Source organism: Gadus macrocephalus, chromosome 2 (genome assembly GCF_031168955.1).
Source record: "Gadus macrocephalus chromosome 2, ASM3116895v1".
NCBI classification, from domain to species: Eukaryota; Metazoa; Chordata; class Actinopteri; order Gadiformes; family Gadidae; genus Gadus; species Gadus macrocephalus.
Genome location: NC_082383.1, coordinates 16,388,693 through 16,402,599, shown reverse-complemented (window position 1 = coordinate 16,402,599; position 13,907 = coordinate 16,388,693). Strand labels below are relative to the sequence as shown.

Genomic DNA, 13,907 nt, shown 5'->3' with positions numbered 1-13,907 from the left:
CATAGAACAAAGACTCACATCACAAACTCAGACAGTCACAACATGTATATGAATACGAGACACAATAGAACAAAGACTCACATCACAAACTCAGACAGTCACAACATGTAAAAAACATAAATACATGAAACATGCATATAAATACGAGACCAAAGACTCACATCACAAACTCAGACAGTCACAACATGTAAAAAACATATGAATACATGAAACATGTATATACAAGACCATAGACTCACATCACAAACTCAGACAGTCAAAACATGTATATGAATACGAGACACAATAGAACAAAGACTCACATCACAAACTCAGACAGTCACAACATGTAAAAAACATATAAATACATGAAACATGTATATACAAGACCATAGACTCACATCACAAACTCAGACAGTCAAAACATGTATATGAATACGAGACACAATAGAACAAAGACTCACATCACAAACTCAGACAGTCACAACATGTAAAAAACATAAATACATGAAACATGCATATAAATACGAGACCAAAGACTCACATCACAAACTCAGACAGTCACAACATGTAAAAAACATATAAATACATGAAACATGTATATACAAGACCATAGACTCACATCACAAACTCAGACAGTCACAACATGTAAAAAAACATATAAATACATTACACATGCAGCCATTTGGACACCATTCTATGATAGCTGATAACCAAGGTACACACTGTAATACTATAATCAAGAGGACATACAGGCAGTTCAAATAAAAAGAGATAGAACTTTATTGATCTGGAAACTTCATAAATATGTAAGATTGCTCCATATAATACCATAGTAACATAGTAAACGTATGTAGGCCTAAAAATTTCAGTTCAATGTTATTGCTTAAGAAACAGATTCCTTCCAACTAACTATTTTACAAAGAATGCAATCAATAATTTATATAAAAGTAAATGTTTACATATCGACCAGCAACGAAGTTGGAGTAGCCTACCCAAATATTGAATTGTAATACACCAACATTGTCAACTGTCATACATAGCTAACCATAACCCTGTCATACATAGCTAAACAAGCAAATGAAAATGAAATACCTACCAACGCAACTGAAATGTTAATATCAGACAATTTACAATATTATGAAAATTACGTAGGTCTCCCATAATCATTCAGGTAATCAATACGTGCGTGCCTGTTCCAGCTATTTCAATGATATGTGTGTTATATATCCGTGTTCAACGCCATTCATGTCAAGTAAAGGACAAATCTCAGACTTTGGAAGTTAATGGAGTTAATGGAAGTTAATTCGGAATTTAATTTAATTCGGAAGTTAAAGGCATACTGTACGATTTCCAGTGATATGCACTTTTTAATATGTTGTTGAAATTGGTTTCTACATCCTGACAGCAATAAATAACTTATGGGCAATGAAAAAGAAGCGAAACAAAAACGAATTCTGTATCGGCTATAAACCTGTTAAAATGCTTACCAATCGGAGACATTGTACCCCGAATCTAAAGAACCAATCACAAGCCTGCGCGTTCTCTCCCCTCTGTGTATGAGCCTGAGCCGGCCTGAGCGCGTTCACGGAGGGCAAAGAAAGCGTTGTTGTCATATAGTAGTTCATGACAGTGGACTAGACCTAGTGAACCTACAACGTCAACACGATGGAAGACAAACAGAAGTTACCACTGCCACCGTTACTTGCCCCGGTTCATCCTTTTAAAAAGGCAAGAAAAAGAAAGACCGAAAATGAAAAGGCAGCAACAAAAAAAAATTTGGAGAGAGCTCGAGGAAAAACGAGGATAAATATTGGATTCGCTTTTCAGTGATGGCGAAAGCTGAGGGAGTGGTATGGCCTGAAAAGTGACGCAATGGTTGCCGTTTTTCTCTTGGACAGGTAAGCTTTCGTCTTGTTTCCTGTTTATTTTATATTTGTGTTCAGAAGAAGTCTATTTTTGTGTTCAGGGAATAGTCTGCTCGCCCCGCTAGACTGTCTGCTTCAGTTGACTGAAGGCTCCGACTCAGCTGTTAGCTACAGAGCTACTGTTTAGCTTTTTATCTGCAGCTGTTTAAAACCCCTAATACCGTTGTTTATTGTGTGTGTCTTGTGATTTTCTCTCCCAAGGACATTCACTGCCAAAAGTGTGAGTTGCCACAGCCTATGCAGCCACGTGCAGAGCCAGACCTATCTGCGAAAACTGGACCCCAGGACAATGTTTCTGACCATGTTTGTACTTGTTTATATTCAATAAAAAAAGATATATTGTCACCCGACATTGGTTGTAATTATTTAGTGCAGCATTTACAGAGATGATAAATGTTATGTCTTGATATCAGTAATAATAACAAATGAAAAGTAATTTTCCTTTTTTTATTCAAACATAATATAAAAACAAAAGGACTCTGCATTTTTAATTACTCCTGGGGAAAAAATATAAATAAAAACGATGTACATTATATAAAAAACGTTCACACAGATACAAATAAACTGTTTGTTCATTGCAACCTGTTTGGGATGAAGCCTTTATATTGTCCGTGTGGATCTGGAAAGCGGTCTCTTATCTTCCACACACAGCAACTGGGTAGGACCACTCTGTTCCCTGCTCCCAGTGCCCCATATTGCCACACAACAAACTGTCGGTATGCAGCATAGCGAAATTGTTTGTTGCTTTCCCCTGGGTCTGGAAGGTCATTCAAAGCCCGCACATCGTTCCAGATTCTGATTGCAAGGCGCAGGTGCCCCTCTTGCAGAATGTATGCCTCGATGTGGGGCAGCATTGCTATACATGAGTGAGGTTGTTGCCCACAGCACTTGCGCTCCACGTCCGTCGGCATTTCCCTGCAGTTGTGGCAGATGCACCAGGTGGGTTTATCTCTCACTTGAGGGCCTGATGGAGGAGGATCTGTGGATGACATGGTGAGCAGGTCGAACATGAGGCTGGGGTCGCGTGTCAGGCAGAGCTGGAGCAAATGATGCGACATTTGCAGATCCAGACTTTGAATTCTTGCCTGTAAAGTAATACATGATGAAGATTAGTTATTGAATACCGTTTTTTATTTTCCTCTAATAGGTAGGCTAGTGTGTGTTCATGGTACATGGCATCTCAGTATACAAAGTTGCTGGTAAGGTTTATGTCTCAGATACAGTACCTGCTCATCTGCTATCCTTAGAGCTTGCAGGTTCTCCACTCGCAGTACATCATCCTGCCCCAGGTTTACTGCAGCCCCGCGTCTCCTGCTTCTTCCCGCTCGTCCAGTGTCTCTTGCTCCCCGTCTTCCACCTCTACTTCCTCTGCCCCTAATGGCCTGCTCTCTTGCAGACAGTCGACCTCGGGCCCGTCCCCTCTGACCCGACGACGTGTTTGGCTCGGGACTGTAGTCTGTGTCAGAGCCCAAAAAACTCTCATCTTGTGAACTCTGACAAGCAAAACAATGAATGATAAATAAAGTGTAATATACTACACAAAATATGTGTGTAAGTAAATTGTGAACTTTTTCTTTACTGTTACCAGTCAATCTGTGCTTATGAGCTAGCCTGACGGCTGTGAGTACTACTACTAACAGTAACAGTAGGCCTCATCATGTTTGTTTTAAACCTTTAGCATTATAATATTAGGTGTGTTCTTACCGGTGAATGAGACATCCTAGTTTGTAGAGAAACGCAGCCGACCGTTAGCTCAGCTCTCGCTCAATGAGGCAGCGGCAGCGTAGCTACCTGGTTGCTAAGTAGCAGCAGCGCTCGTGCACGGCTCTGTGTCGAGGGGTGGGGGCAGGGAGTCCTGAAGGGTGGGGGAGGAGTTAAACGGAACTCCGAAGAGAAGCTAATTTCGAATCATGCTAGCTCTCTCAAATCGTACAGTATAGCTTTAATGGAGCCGTGCACTTCAAAATAGGATCATAGCAAGGAGCCGTTCGTTTCAGTACGGCTCCTTTCAGCTGCTGTACCCAACGTAAACTGCTAATAAAACGCTTGAGGAGGCGTTTTGAAAAGAAAAAACTTAATTTTTTTTAGAACAGGGTAGAAATATAATTATGAGCCTTTGATTGATATCCAGACATTTCTTGCGGAGACACAATCCCGTTCCCCACTTGTATTGGAGTGGACGGCGATATCTACTTCTGGGCCACATGAAATGACGGACCCCCGTCCACTCCCAGCTAAACAGCTGCAATACCAGGCTTGGCCTCTGAGCACGGGTGGATTGCGGAAGTATATGCCTGTCCTGGGGGCCTGGCTCGATCTCGCCGTTTCACCGAGCATGCATCGGAGGTGGCTCGTGTGTGCTTGCAACCGCTATAAATCCCAGGATGCATTTCGCACTCGCAGCAGTACGATGGCGGACAATATGGAGAAGACGCACAACTGTAGCTTAAGTTACTCTTAACTTATATATTTATATAATATATAATATAATAATAATAATAATAATATAAGATAATATATAAATATATATAGATATATAAAGTCGTGTGTGTATAGCTTATACACATGACAGGACACGCATATCTTTTCAATTTTTATTAATTCAGAATATTTACATGCTATTTGAAAATGAAAGAGGCTGGGATTTTGTTTTATATCATTTGTTTATATTGTTCAGTAGTATATGCCTAAATGAGGCCGTAGCACAGTTAACGGACGAGCAGAGGTGGTGACGTCATCGAGTCCGCTGCTGTTCCAATTGCAGGTAGGCTACGTAGGCCTACTCGCGTGCTCGCAAGTCTGTGCTTGAAGTACGGACTTGCCAAGTACGTGCTTGCAAGTCATCGAGTCCGTAGTACGCGTGCTAGGAATTGAGAAACGGCCAGGGATTTTGTTTTATATCATTTATTGTTCAGTAGTATATGCCTAAATGATGCCGTAGCACAGTTAACGGACGAGCAGAGGTGGTGACGTCATCGAGTCCGCTGCTGTTCCAATCGCAGGTACGTACTCGCGTGCTCGCAAGTATGTGCTTGAAGTACAGACTTGCCAAGTACGTGCTTGCAAGTCATCGAGTCCGTAGTACGCGTGCTAGGAATTGAGAAACGGCCTGTTTAGGTCCCTGTACGGCCAAATACACGTGTTTTACGGCTTGTTCTGGATAGGATTAGTATGGGGTCAGAACAGTCTCATTAAAGGCTGGCTATGGAATTCTCTTTTTTGGCAATTTTTGCAAAATTACTTGAAATCCTTATCATAATCCATTTACAGCAACTGACATGAAAATTGAACAAGTCAATCATCTGTGGAACGGGCAGCACTGCACTCCCCCTCCCCCCGCGTGACCCCTTCGTGCACGTACTCAAAGCTCGTGACCCAGAGCAAGCTTCTATTTGTTGTTATCCTGCGGTAGCTACTGGAGCTCGCTAAATAGCTAATGGCTCGCTCCATAGGCTCGCTCGGCATCTGTGTTCGCTCCTGCATTACTGCGCGTCCATGTACTTGGAATGGGTGGAGTCAGAGTCAGCGTTGAAGGAGAGGGGGTAGGAATCTGCTGGCGTTTCGCAAATCCCATACCCAACCTTTAATAATGAATGCACAGAGAAGGATTCACAAATGTATTTTCTGATTTATATATAAATTACTCTTTTCTCACAAATACATTTCAATGCACACACAAATGGATATCGGTATGAATAAATGTAAAATAAATCACACATTTCTGATCAACACATGACTGTGCCTTGTTTTAAATAAATGTAATATAAATCCATAAATATATTAATTAAAAAGATATTTGCAATTTTCATCAAAAATCTATTTGGACGTTGTTACATTTATATACAAACTGTTTAACTTGAATTAACAAGACGCTTTTCATTTGTGAACTTGTTTGCATTTGTGTGTGAACTGTGGGGTATTCCACGAACGGAGGTTTAACAAACACTGAGTTAACGCTGAACTCTAGGTTGATTGACCCTGTGCGGTGTTCCCAACACAGAATGTTATACAGTAGTTGTATCAGTTTGCAGTTTTCCCAATGTGATTGGTTGGCATTAGGTGGCGGGCTCCTATTGGTTGTTCATATAGGTATATTAGGCAGAATCGCACCAGAGGGTTCTCTTGAGGGAAATTTAAAATAGAGAATGGAACACCACAGGGGAGCATAATTAGTCCACTATTATTTTCCATTATGATAAATGAAGTTTTTGAAGAAATAGAGAGTGGTATGGGTTTTTCATTATTTGCAGATGATGGGCCAATATGGAAGAGGGGGAAAAATATGAAATTCATTGTTAAAAAATTACAGGAGGCAATCAATAGAGTGGAGGAATGGTCTTATAAATGGGGTTTTAAGTTTTCGGTAGGGAAGACAAACATAATGTTTTTCTCCAGGAAAAGAGTGGGAGATGAGATTAAATTAAAACTTTATAAACAAGACCTAAAAAGAGTAAAACACTTTAAGTTATTAGGAATGTGGTTTGATGAAAGGTTAACATGGAAAATACACATTCAGAAGGTTGTGGACAAATGTAAAAAGGTTATAAATATAATGAGGTGTCTAGTTGGAAAAGAGTGGGGGGCGGATAGAGTGGCACTAAAGGGTATATATGATGGTTTAATTAGAGCATTTATAGATTATGGGAGTGTGGTATATGGGGCAGCAGCAGAGACACATATGAAGAAACTGGAAGGTATACAGAATCAGGCATTGCGTTTATGTACAGGCGGTTTTAAAACAACACCTATAGCTGCGCTGCAGGTAGAAATGGGGGTCATGCCTATTGATTTGAGAAGGCTGCAATTGTCACTGACATACTGGGTGCATTTACAAGGACATAGCAAGGACCATCCAGTGCAAGACACGTTAAAACCTAGTTGGGAAAAAGAGAAAAAGGAAGTTAGGAATTTTGGTTGGACAGCAGTGCAGAGGGCAAAAGAAATTGGAATTGAAAAGATACAGTTTAGTCCAACAGTACCAATATCAGCACTCCCACCCTGGATTCTTCCAGATGCTACAGTAGATCTGACAATTCTAGAAAGGAAAAATAAAGATAGAGAGTTTGTTTGTAATGCCATAAGTGTGCAAGAGTATATTGATAAATTCTATGGTTATGTAAAGATATATACAGATGGATCAAAGAGCGCAGAAAGTAAAGTAGGAGTAGCATTTTGGGTCCCAGAATTTCAGGTGCGGGTGGGTAAAAGGGTCAATGATGAAGTATCGGTGTATACAGCAGAAATGATTGCAATATTATTGGCAATACATTGGGTAGAGGAAATTAGACCAGTAAGAGTAACAATATGTTCGGACTCAAGTTCAGTTCTAACCAGTCTACAGAGCAGTAAGTCAGATAGCAGGCCGGACATTCTAATAGAGATAAAACAGATTTTATATAGAATAGAGATGATGGGTATAACAGTGGTGTTTGTGTGGGTACCGGCACATATTGGAGTGAGAGGGAATGAGGTGGTAGATAAGGTGGCAAAAGAGGCAACAAAATGTGAAGAAATTGAATTACGCATAAATATCAGCAAGATGGAGGGTAAAAACATAATTAAAAGGAAAATGAAGGAGAAATGGCAGAAGAGGTGGGAGGAGGAGAGGAAGGGAAGGTGGTTTTATAAAATTCTGAGGAAAGTAGGAGAGGCCAGGGGAACAGGAAGGAGCAGAAGGGAAGAAACCGTAATATCACGGTTAAGATTTGGACATACAGGGCTAAATGCATCGTTGTTTATGGTTGGAAAACATGACACAGGGAGGTGTGATCATTGTGAGGAGCAGGAAACGGTAGATCATGTAATGAACATTTGTAGAAAGTATGAAGTAGAGAGACGACAAATGCAGGATAATTTGGCAGAAATTAAAGAAAGATATGAGTTAGAGAATATATTAAGGAAAATGTCAGGAGATAGATGCTATAGGCACGTATTTGGATATTTAAAAGAAACAAATTTGATAAAGAAAATATGAAATCCGGGTAACTCAGGGTTACAATAGTAAATAAAGATGCATAAAGAAACCAGTAGGTGGCGGTAATGCACATGTTTGTTTGCCAACCGCCAATAAAACCAACAACCGAAGAGCCGTTCAGCGAGTAAAAGGAAAAAACAGAAGATGGCATTTGGTAAAGCCAGAAGATTTCCACTTTGAGGAAAGTGAGGAAAGTTTCGAGAGTTATCGAGAGCGGTTGGAGCAGTACTTTGCAGCAAATGGTTTGGACATTAAAGAAGAAAGAACCAAAGCGGTTTTCCTTACGGTGGTAGGAAAACGGGCGCATAGCTTGCTGATGGATTTGTGCGCGCCAGAAAAGCCATCGGGGGAAAACGTATGAAGTACTGGTGGAAATGCTAGAAAAGCACTACATTCCAAAAACCAACTTTATTGCTCAGAGATGCAAGTTTCACGGAAGAAACCAAAACGAAAATGAATCAATGAGTGAGTACATTGCAAGTTTCAGAAAGTTAGCAAATTTGGAACGTTTTTAGACGAAGTACTGTGTGATAGGTTTGTCTGTGGAGTTAAGAGCAGTGAACTAAGAGATCGGTTACTCAATGCGGCCCACACAAAAGACTTAACGTTACAGCTCGCAGTTGTTACAGCTCGCAGTTGACTTCCTATCATGTCAGAGAGAGTCGTGTGTATGTGTGTGTAGAGCAAGTTGTTGAAGGAAGTGTTTCTACTTGACGTTGATTCAGGGCCTTGAAGCAAAGTTTTTTGCGGGTTGATTTTTTGTGATCCAAGAACCACGCTGCCAAGGAATGGGTCAGAAGAAGGCTGTAACGGCCGAAGAAGCCGAGGACATAAAAAGGTCTCTCGACTTCCTATCCGGCGAAGTTGCCGCGATGAGGAAACAGCAGAGAGACATCCTAGACCTGGCCGGGGAGATAAAAGTGTTGCGGATGCAGAGCGAGGAAAAGGATAAACAAATTATCCATCTGGAAAGCAGAGTGTCTGACCTGGAGCAGTACACTAGGATTAACAACGTCATCGTTACCGGGCTCCACGTTTAACCCCGGTCATACGCTCGGGCGGTGAAATGGATGTCAGCTCCACGGAGCAACAGGTAGCTGCATTCCTGCAATCGAAGGGGATTGACCTGGACTGCAATGACATCGAGGCATGCCACCCGCTGCCCAGGAGGAAAACCAGCGACAATCCGGTGGTCATCATCAGGTTTGTTAACCGCAAACACAAGACCGCGCTGCTGAGACAGGGGAGGAAGCTGAAAGGAAGTAACGTGTTCCTGAACGACCATCTCAGTAAATACAACGCCGACATAGCCAGAATAGCTCGCAATTTGAAAAAGCAGAGGAAAATTCAGAACACTTGGACTGCAAACTGTAAAATATTCATTAAATTAAATGGTTCTCCCGAAGTGTTGGTCGTCAAGCACATTGAGGAACTGGATAAATACCAGTGTGTTAGCAGGAGCACTACTAGCACAGCAGGAGTCCAACAGTGCAACAACAGAAAAGTAGACGAGACGAGTTTTACTCTTCAGCCTCAAGGCATATTTATTTTGTAGTAAATAACTAAACTGCTCTTCCAGCCTTCATGTTGGGAGCGGGCCAAGAGAATGATCAAGTCCAGAACATTCATATTTATAGGGGGCATGACGTCACCAATCATATCACATCTCTTATCAAACTGATAACGCCCCCTTGTGGTGTGGAACAGATATACAGTACAGAATACATCACAATCAATCATACATACTTATGTCAACACTCCCACTTATGAGTGACCTGTATCCTGTACAGCTTTTAACAATCAGAATAAACAAATACAGAATTAAATCAAAAACATATTTACTATTCATTAGATGCTTACACCAAACATGACTTCTGAAAATTTCCTCAGTTTAACCTTTGAGACAGGCTTGGTCATAGCATCTGCTACCATCTCATCTGTTGGACAATAAACAAGTGTCATCTTCCCATCTTTAATGGTTGACCTTATGAAGTGATACTTGATGTCAACATGTTTGCACCTTTGTCTGCACACAGGGTTCTTCACAAGTGCAATAGTGCCCTGGTTATCCTCATGAACAACAGTTGGAACATATTCATAGGAATCCATACCCTTCATTAATTGCTCTAGATAGATACACTCCTGTATTGTTAGAGCTAAAGCCATGTATTCGGCTTCACATGTAGATAACGCTACTGTGGGTTGCTTTTTACTCTTCCATGATACCAGTGAGCTGTCACTGCTCATGCTCACACAGTAGCCAGACGTGCTCCGTCTGTCGCTGGTGTCTGCACCCCAATCTGCATCACTGTATGCCCAAAGGCCTAAACCATCGCTGCTTTTCTTAAAAGTCAGCTGCTTGTCAGTAGTACCTTTAAGATAACGCAGTGCATGTTTGACTGTCACCCAGTTTTCCTCTGTGGGGTTTGCAAAATGTTGTGATAACTTGCTTACCACAAAACATAGATCAGGTCTCGTACAAGTAGCTAAGTAGATGAGACTACCTACAGCTTCCCTGTATTTTCTTACATCAGTCATCTTTGGTGCATCGTCAGTGTAATCAACCTTTTGTTCACATGGTGTGTCACGTGTTCTGCACTCCTGCATATCAAAACGTTTGAGAATCTTCTCAGTATACCTCTGTTGTGACATGGTTACACAATCGTCAGTCTGACTGAAGTCTATGCCTAGAAAGTGTTTCAGCCTGCCTAGGTCCTTCATCTTGAACCTGGTGGAAAGCATTGCCTTCACCTGCTCTAGACTTATTGTGTTGTTTGCTGCGATGATGAGATCATCCACCCAAATGACAATAATCACCTTCCCTCCCTGCGTTGACTCTTTTGTGTACACACAATGATCTGCTGGGTTCTGTGTAAAGTTGTCATTTACCAAGCATTTGTGTGACATTTCATTCCAGTTACGTCCCGACTGTTTCAAACCATAAATTGACTTCTGTAATTTACACACTAGATTGTTTTCCCCTTTTTCATAACCTTCAGGTTGTTCCATGTACATTTCTCGGTCAATGGGTGCGTGTAGATACGCCGTTTTTACATCCATTTGGTGTAGTACCAAGTTCTCTTGTGCTGCCTTTTGCATGACTACACGCACACTGGTCATATTTGCCGTGGGGGAGAATGTCTCACCATAATCTATCCCCTCTCTCTGGCTATACCCCTTCGCCACAAATCTGGCCTTGTACTGCTCACACCCATCACCACCCTCTTTAATTGAGTATACCCACCTACCTCCCACTGTCTTTCTGCCCTCTGGCAATTTTGTCAGGGTAAAGGTCTGGTTCTCCTCCAATGACTGCATCTCCTCGTCCATTGCCCTCTCCCATTTACCTGCTTGTGATGATGTCATAGCCTGCTTAAAGGTCAGTGGCACACCGCACACTGCTCGGTAGCAATAGTCAACACTGGTGAGTGTGCTATCATCATCACCACTATCATCCTCAGTAGCATAATCACAGAGATAACTTGGGGGCTTACGCTCTCTAGTGGGGTACCTCCCACTGCTTGGGGCCTGTGGCGTCACCTTTTGGTGCTCCTCGCCATCATCCTCTGGGGATTGTGGACTGTCAGTCTGTACGTGTGTGCTCTGAGCACTGGGCTGTGGTGCGTCGGTCTTGTCACTATTTACAATGGGGTCAAGTCCTAAGTCCTGAGTCTGAGTCTCGCTGTCACATGTGGTCTTAGTGATAAACTTGACCAGTCTGTGCTTCTGCACTTTACCTTTGGTGGGGTAGTGAACTAGATAGGCTGGGCTGCCTTTGTCGTGCCCTACGAAAAGACCCTTCTCACACCTGGGATCTAGTTTACCCTTTTCTTGTATGTACGCATAACACTCTGACCCGAATTTGTGCATGTTGGCTAGATCACACTTCTTCCCTGTCAGTGCAGTGTGTATGGTGTTGTGCCTATGTGCTTGTTAAAGCATCGGTTTCTGGTGTATGCTGCTTCCTGAACGGCGTAATGCCATAGACTCTTAGGTAAGTTGCTGTCAATGAGCTTACACCTTGCCATCTCAAAGAGAGTGCACCCTTCCCTCTCAGCTATCCCATTCTGGTGTGGGGAGTAAGGACAGGACGTCTCTTGTCTGATCTTGTTCTTTCGCAGGAGTGTCTTAAACTCTCTGCTTGTGAACTCGGTCCCGTTGTCTGACCGGATGCATTTCACACTGCCATAAGGCGCTATGTCAGCCAAGAACTTTTCAGTAGCCAGTACGGCATCACTCTTTGCTTTGAGGAAGTATGTGAATACTACTCCTGTGTACACATCTGTGAAAGATTGCATGTACCTGTAACCCTCGATTGAACCATTGGTCACTGGACCAGCTAGATCAGTGTTTACCAACTCCAGTGGTGTTTTCACCTTGTCTGTTGCATTTCTGTTTCTCGTCCGAGTAAACTTCCCCTCTATGCACACATGACATTCCTTTTCAGGCTTACGCTTTGCACCCTTAATGTGCATGCCTAGGGTTACATCCTGCAGTTTCAGTATGTCATCATAGTTACAATGCCCCATAATTTCATGCCAGGTTTGAATATCATGGCTAACATTGCACACATCATTGTCATCACACTTGGTTTGCAAGTAATACATTCTGTCACACACTTGAATGCTAAACCTTGCACCATCAGGCGCTACAAGAACATCGTTACCTTCCTCGAAGAGTACCTTGGCACCGTGTGCAGTGGCACACTTCACGGAGAAGAGTTCTTGTGGGAACGAAGGGATGTACAGGGCGTTCTTGAGAGTCACTGTACATGTTCGTCCGTCGCTGTCGGTGAGACACACCTGTGCGTCTCCTCTGCCTTCCGCCAACCCGAATGTCCGCCTCCCGTCGGCCAGCTCCATGCTGTGGCTCTCCGGCTTGAATGTGCTGTCGAAGGACTTGAACCGGCTCCTGTCGTTCAGCATGTGGGATGTCGCGCCAGTGTCGACGATCAGCCCTTTTCCCTCAATCTGCCGCTGCTGCGCTGGCTTGCAGGTGACCTCGGTCTCTGCCCGGAATGTGAAGTCGTCTCTCGCGGGTCCCCGCGCCTCGATCCGTCCACCATTCGCTGCCCGACCGCCACTGCTACCACCGCTGCTGCCGCCGCCTCTGCTACTGCCACCGCCGCTGCTGTTGCTGGTACCACTGCCGCTGCCGTTGCCACCACCGCCGTGATCTTCAGCGCGAGCACACCTGGACCTTTGTGCACGCTCTTTCTTCCTGCAGGCGTTGTCGCTGTGGCTTGTGCACTCATCTTTTCGATGTCCCCTTTCACCGCACCGCCAACACGCCATCTCTGTCGAAGATCCGCTGTTCTTTTTCTTCAGTGCTGCGCGAGCCTTCAGCACCCTTTCTCCCGCCATCTCGGCTACTGGCTCAGCATCCTCCGACGTTTCGGAGGATGTTTCGCAGCTTAGCCTTGAACTCCGCCAGTTTCATCTCCGCTGAACCGTGGGTTACCATCAGCGTAAACGGTGTAGTTCTCTGGAAGTCCCCGCATAATCATAGCCATCATCAACCCCTCACTCGGTGCCTCGCCTGCACCTCTGAGCGCTGTGAAGATCTGCTCTGCCCGGATAATGTACTCTGTCACAGTCTCAGTGTCCGCTTTCTTCAGCGAGGTTAACGTTATGTATAACGAAACAATCCGTGGCCTTCCTTTGCCAATGTAGTGCTCTCTCAACACATGCAGACTCTCGCGTCCCTTATTTTTACAGTCTCTGAATATCAGTCCCAAGCTCACGTTATCCAGCAATGGCGCCAACGAACAGTAAGCATCAGCATTCAGCTCCTCATCCTTGGCTCGTTCCTCAGCCGTCAGCGGTCCACCAGGCTCGTTCAGAATAGTCTCTTTTAACCTGACACGGTGCATACAACACAGCATCCGTTCATCCCAGAGCTCATATTCTTCGGCCCTACCATCAAACATCGGCCACTTTGCCTTTTGATGTGCCATTCTCCTCAGCTTTGTTAGCTTCCCGGTTTTACCGCGCTAACTAGCTAACACACTTTTGCTGACTAGCTAA

At 43.4% G+C, this 13,907-nt stretch overlaps 2 protein-coding genes across 2 annotated transcripts; one reads left to right on the top strand and one right to left on the bottom strand.

Moving 5' to 3' along the window:
- The first annotated feature begins 6,184 nt into the window (after nt 1-6,184).
- On the top strand, nt 6,185-7,976 carry LOC132451206 (uncharacterized). Its single transcript, XM_060043569.1, has 2 exons — nt 6,185-7,499; nt 7,578-7,976. The coding sequence occupies exons 1-2, from the start codon at nt 6,190-6,192 to the stop codon at nt 7,879-7,881; spliced, it is 1,614 nt and encodes a 537-aa protein (XP_059899552.1). The 5' UTR covers nt 6,185-6,189; the 3' UTR covers nt 7,882-7,976.
- A 1,356-nt stretch (nt 7,977-9,332) lies between these two features.
- Nucleotides 9,333-13,244, bottom strand: LOC132474146 (uncharacterized). Its single transcript, XM_060074698.1, has 2 exons — nt 10,875-13,244; nt 9,333-9,993 (listed from the first exon to the last, which is right to left on the bottom strand). Exon 1 carries the CDS (start codon nt 13,242-13,244, stop codon nt 11,778-11,780), a length of 1,467 nt encoding a protein of 488 aa, XP_059930681.1. The 3' UTR covers nt 9,333-9,993; nt 10,875-11,777.
- Nucleotides 13,245-13,907: the final 663 nt, after the last annotated feature.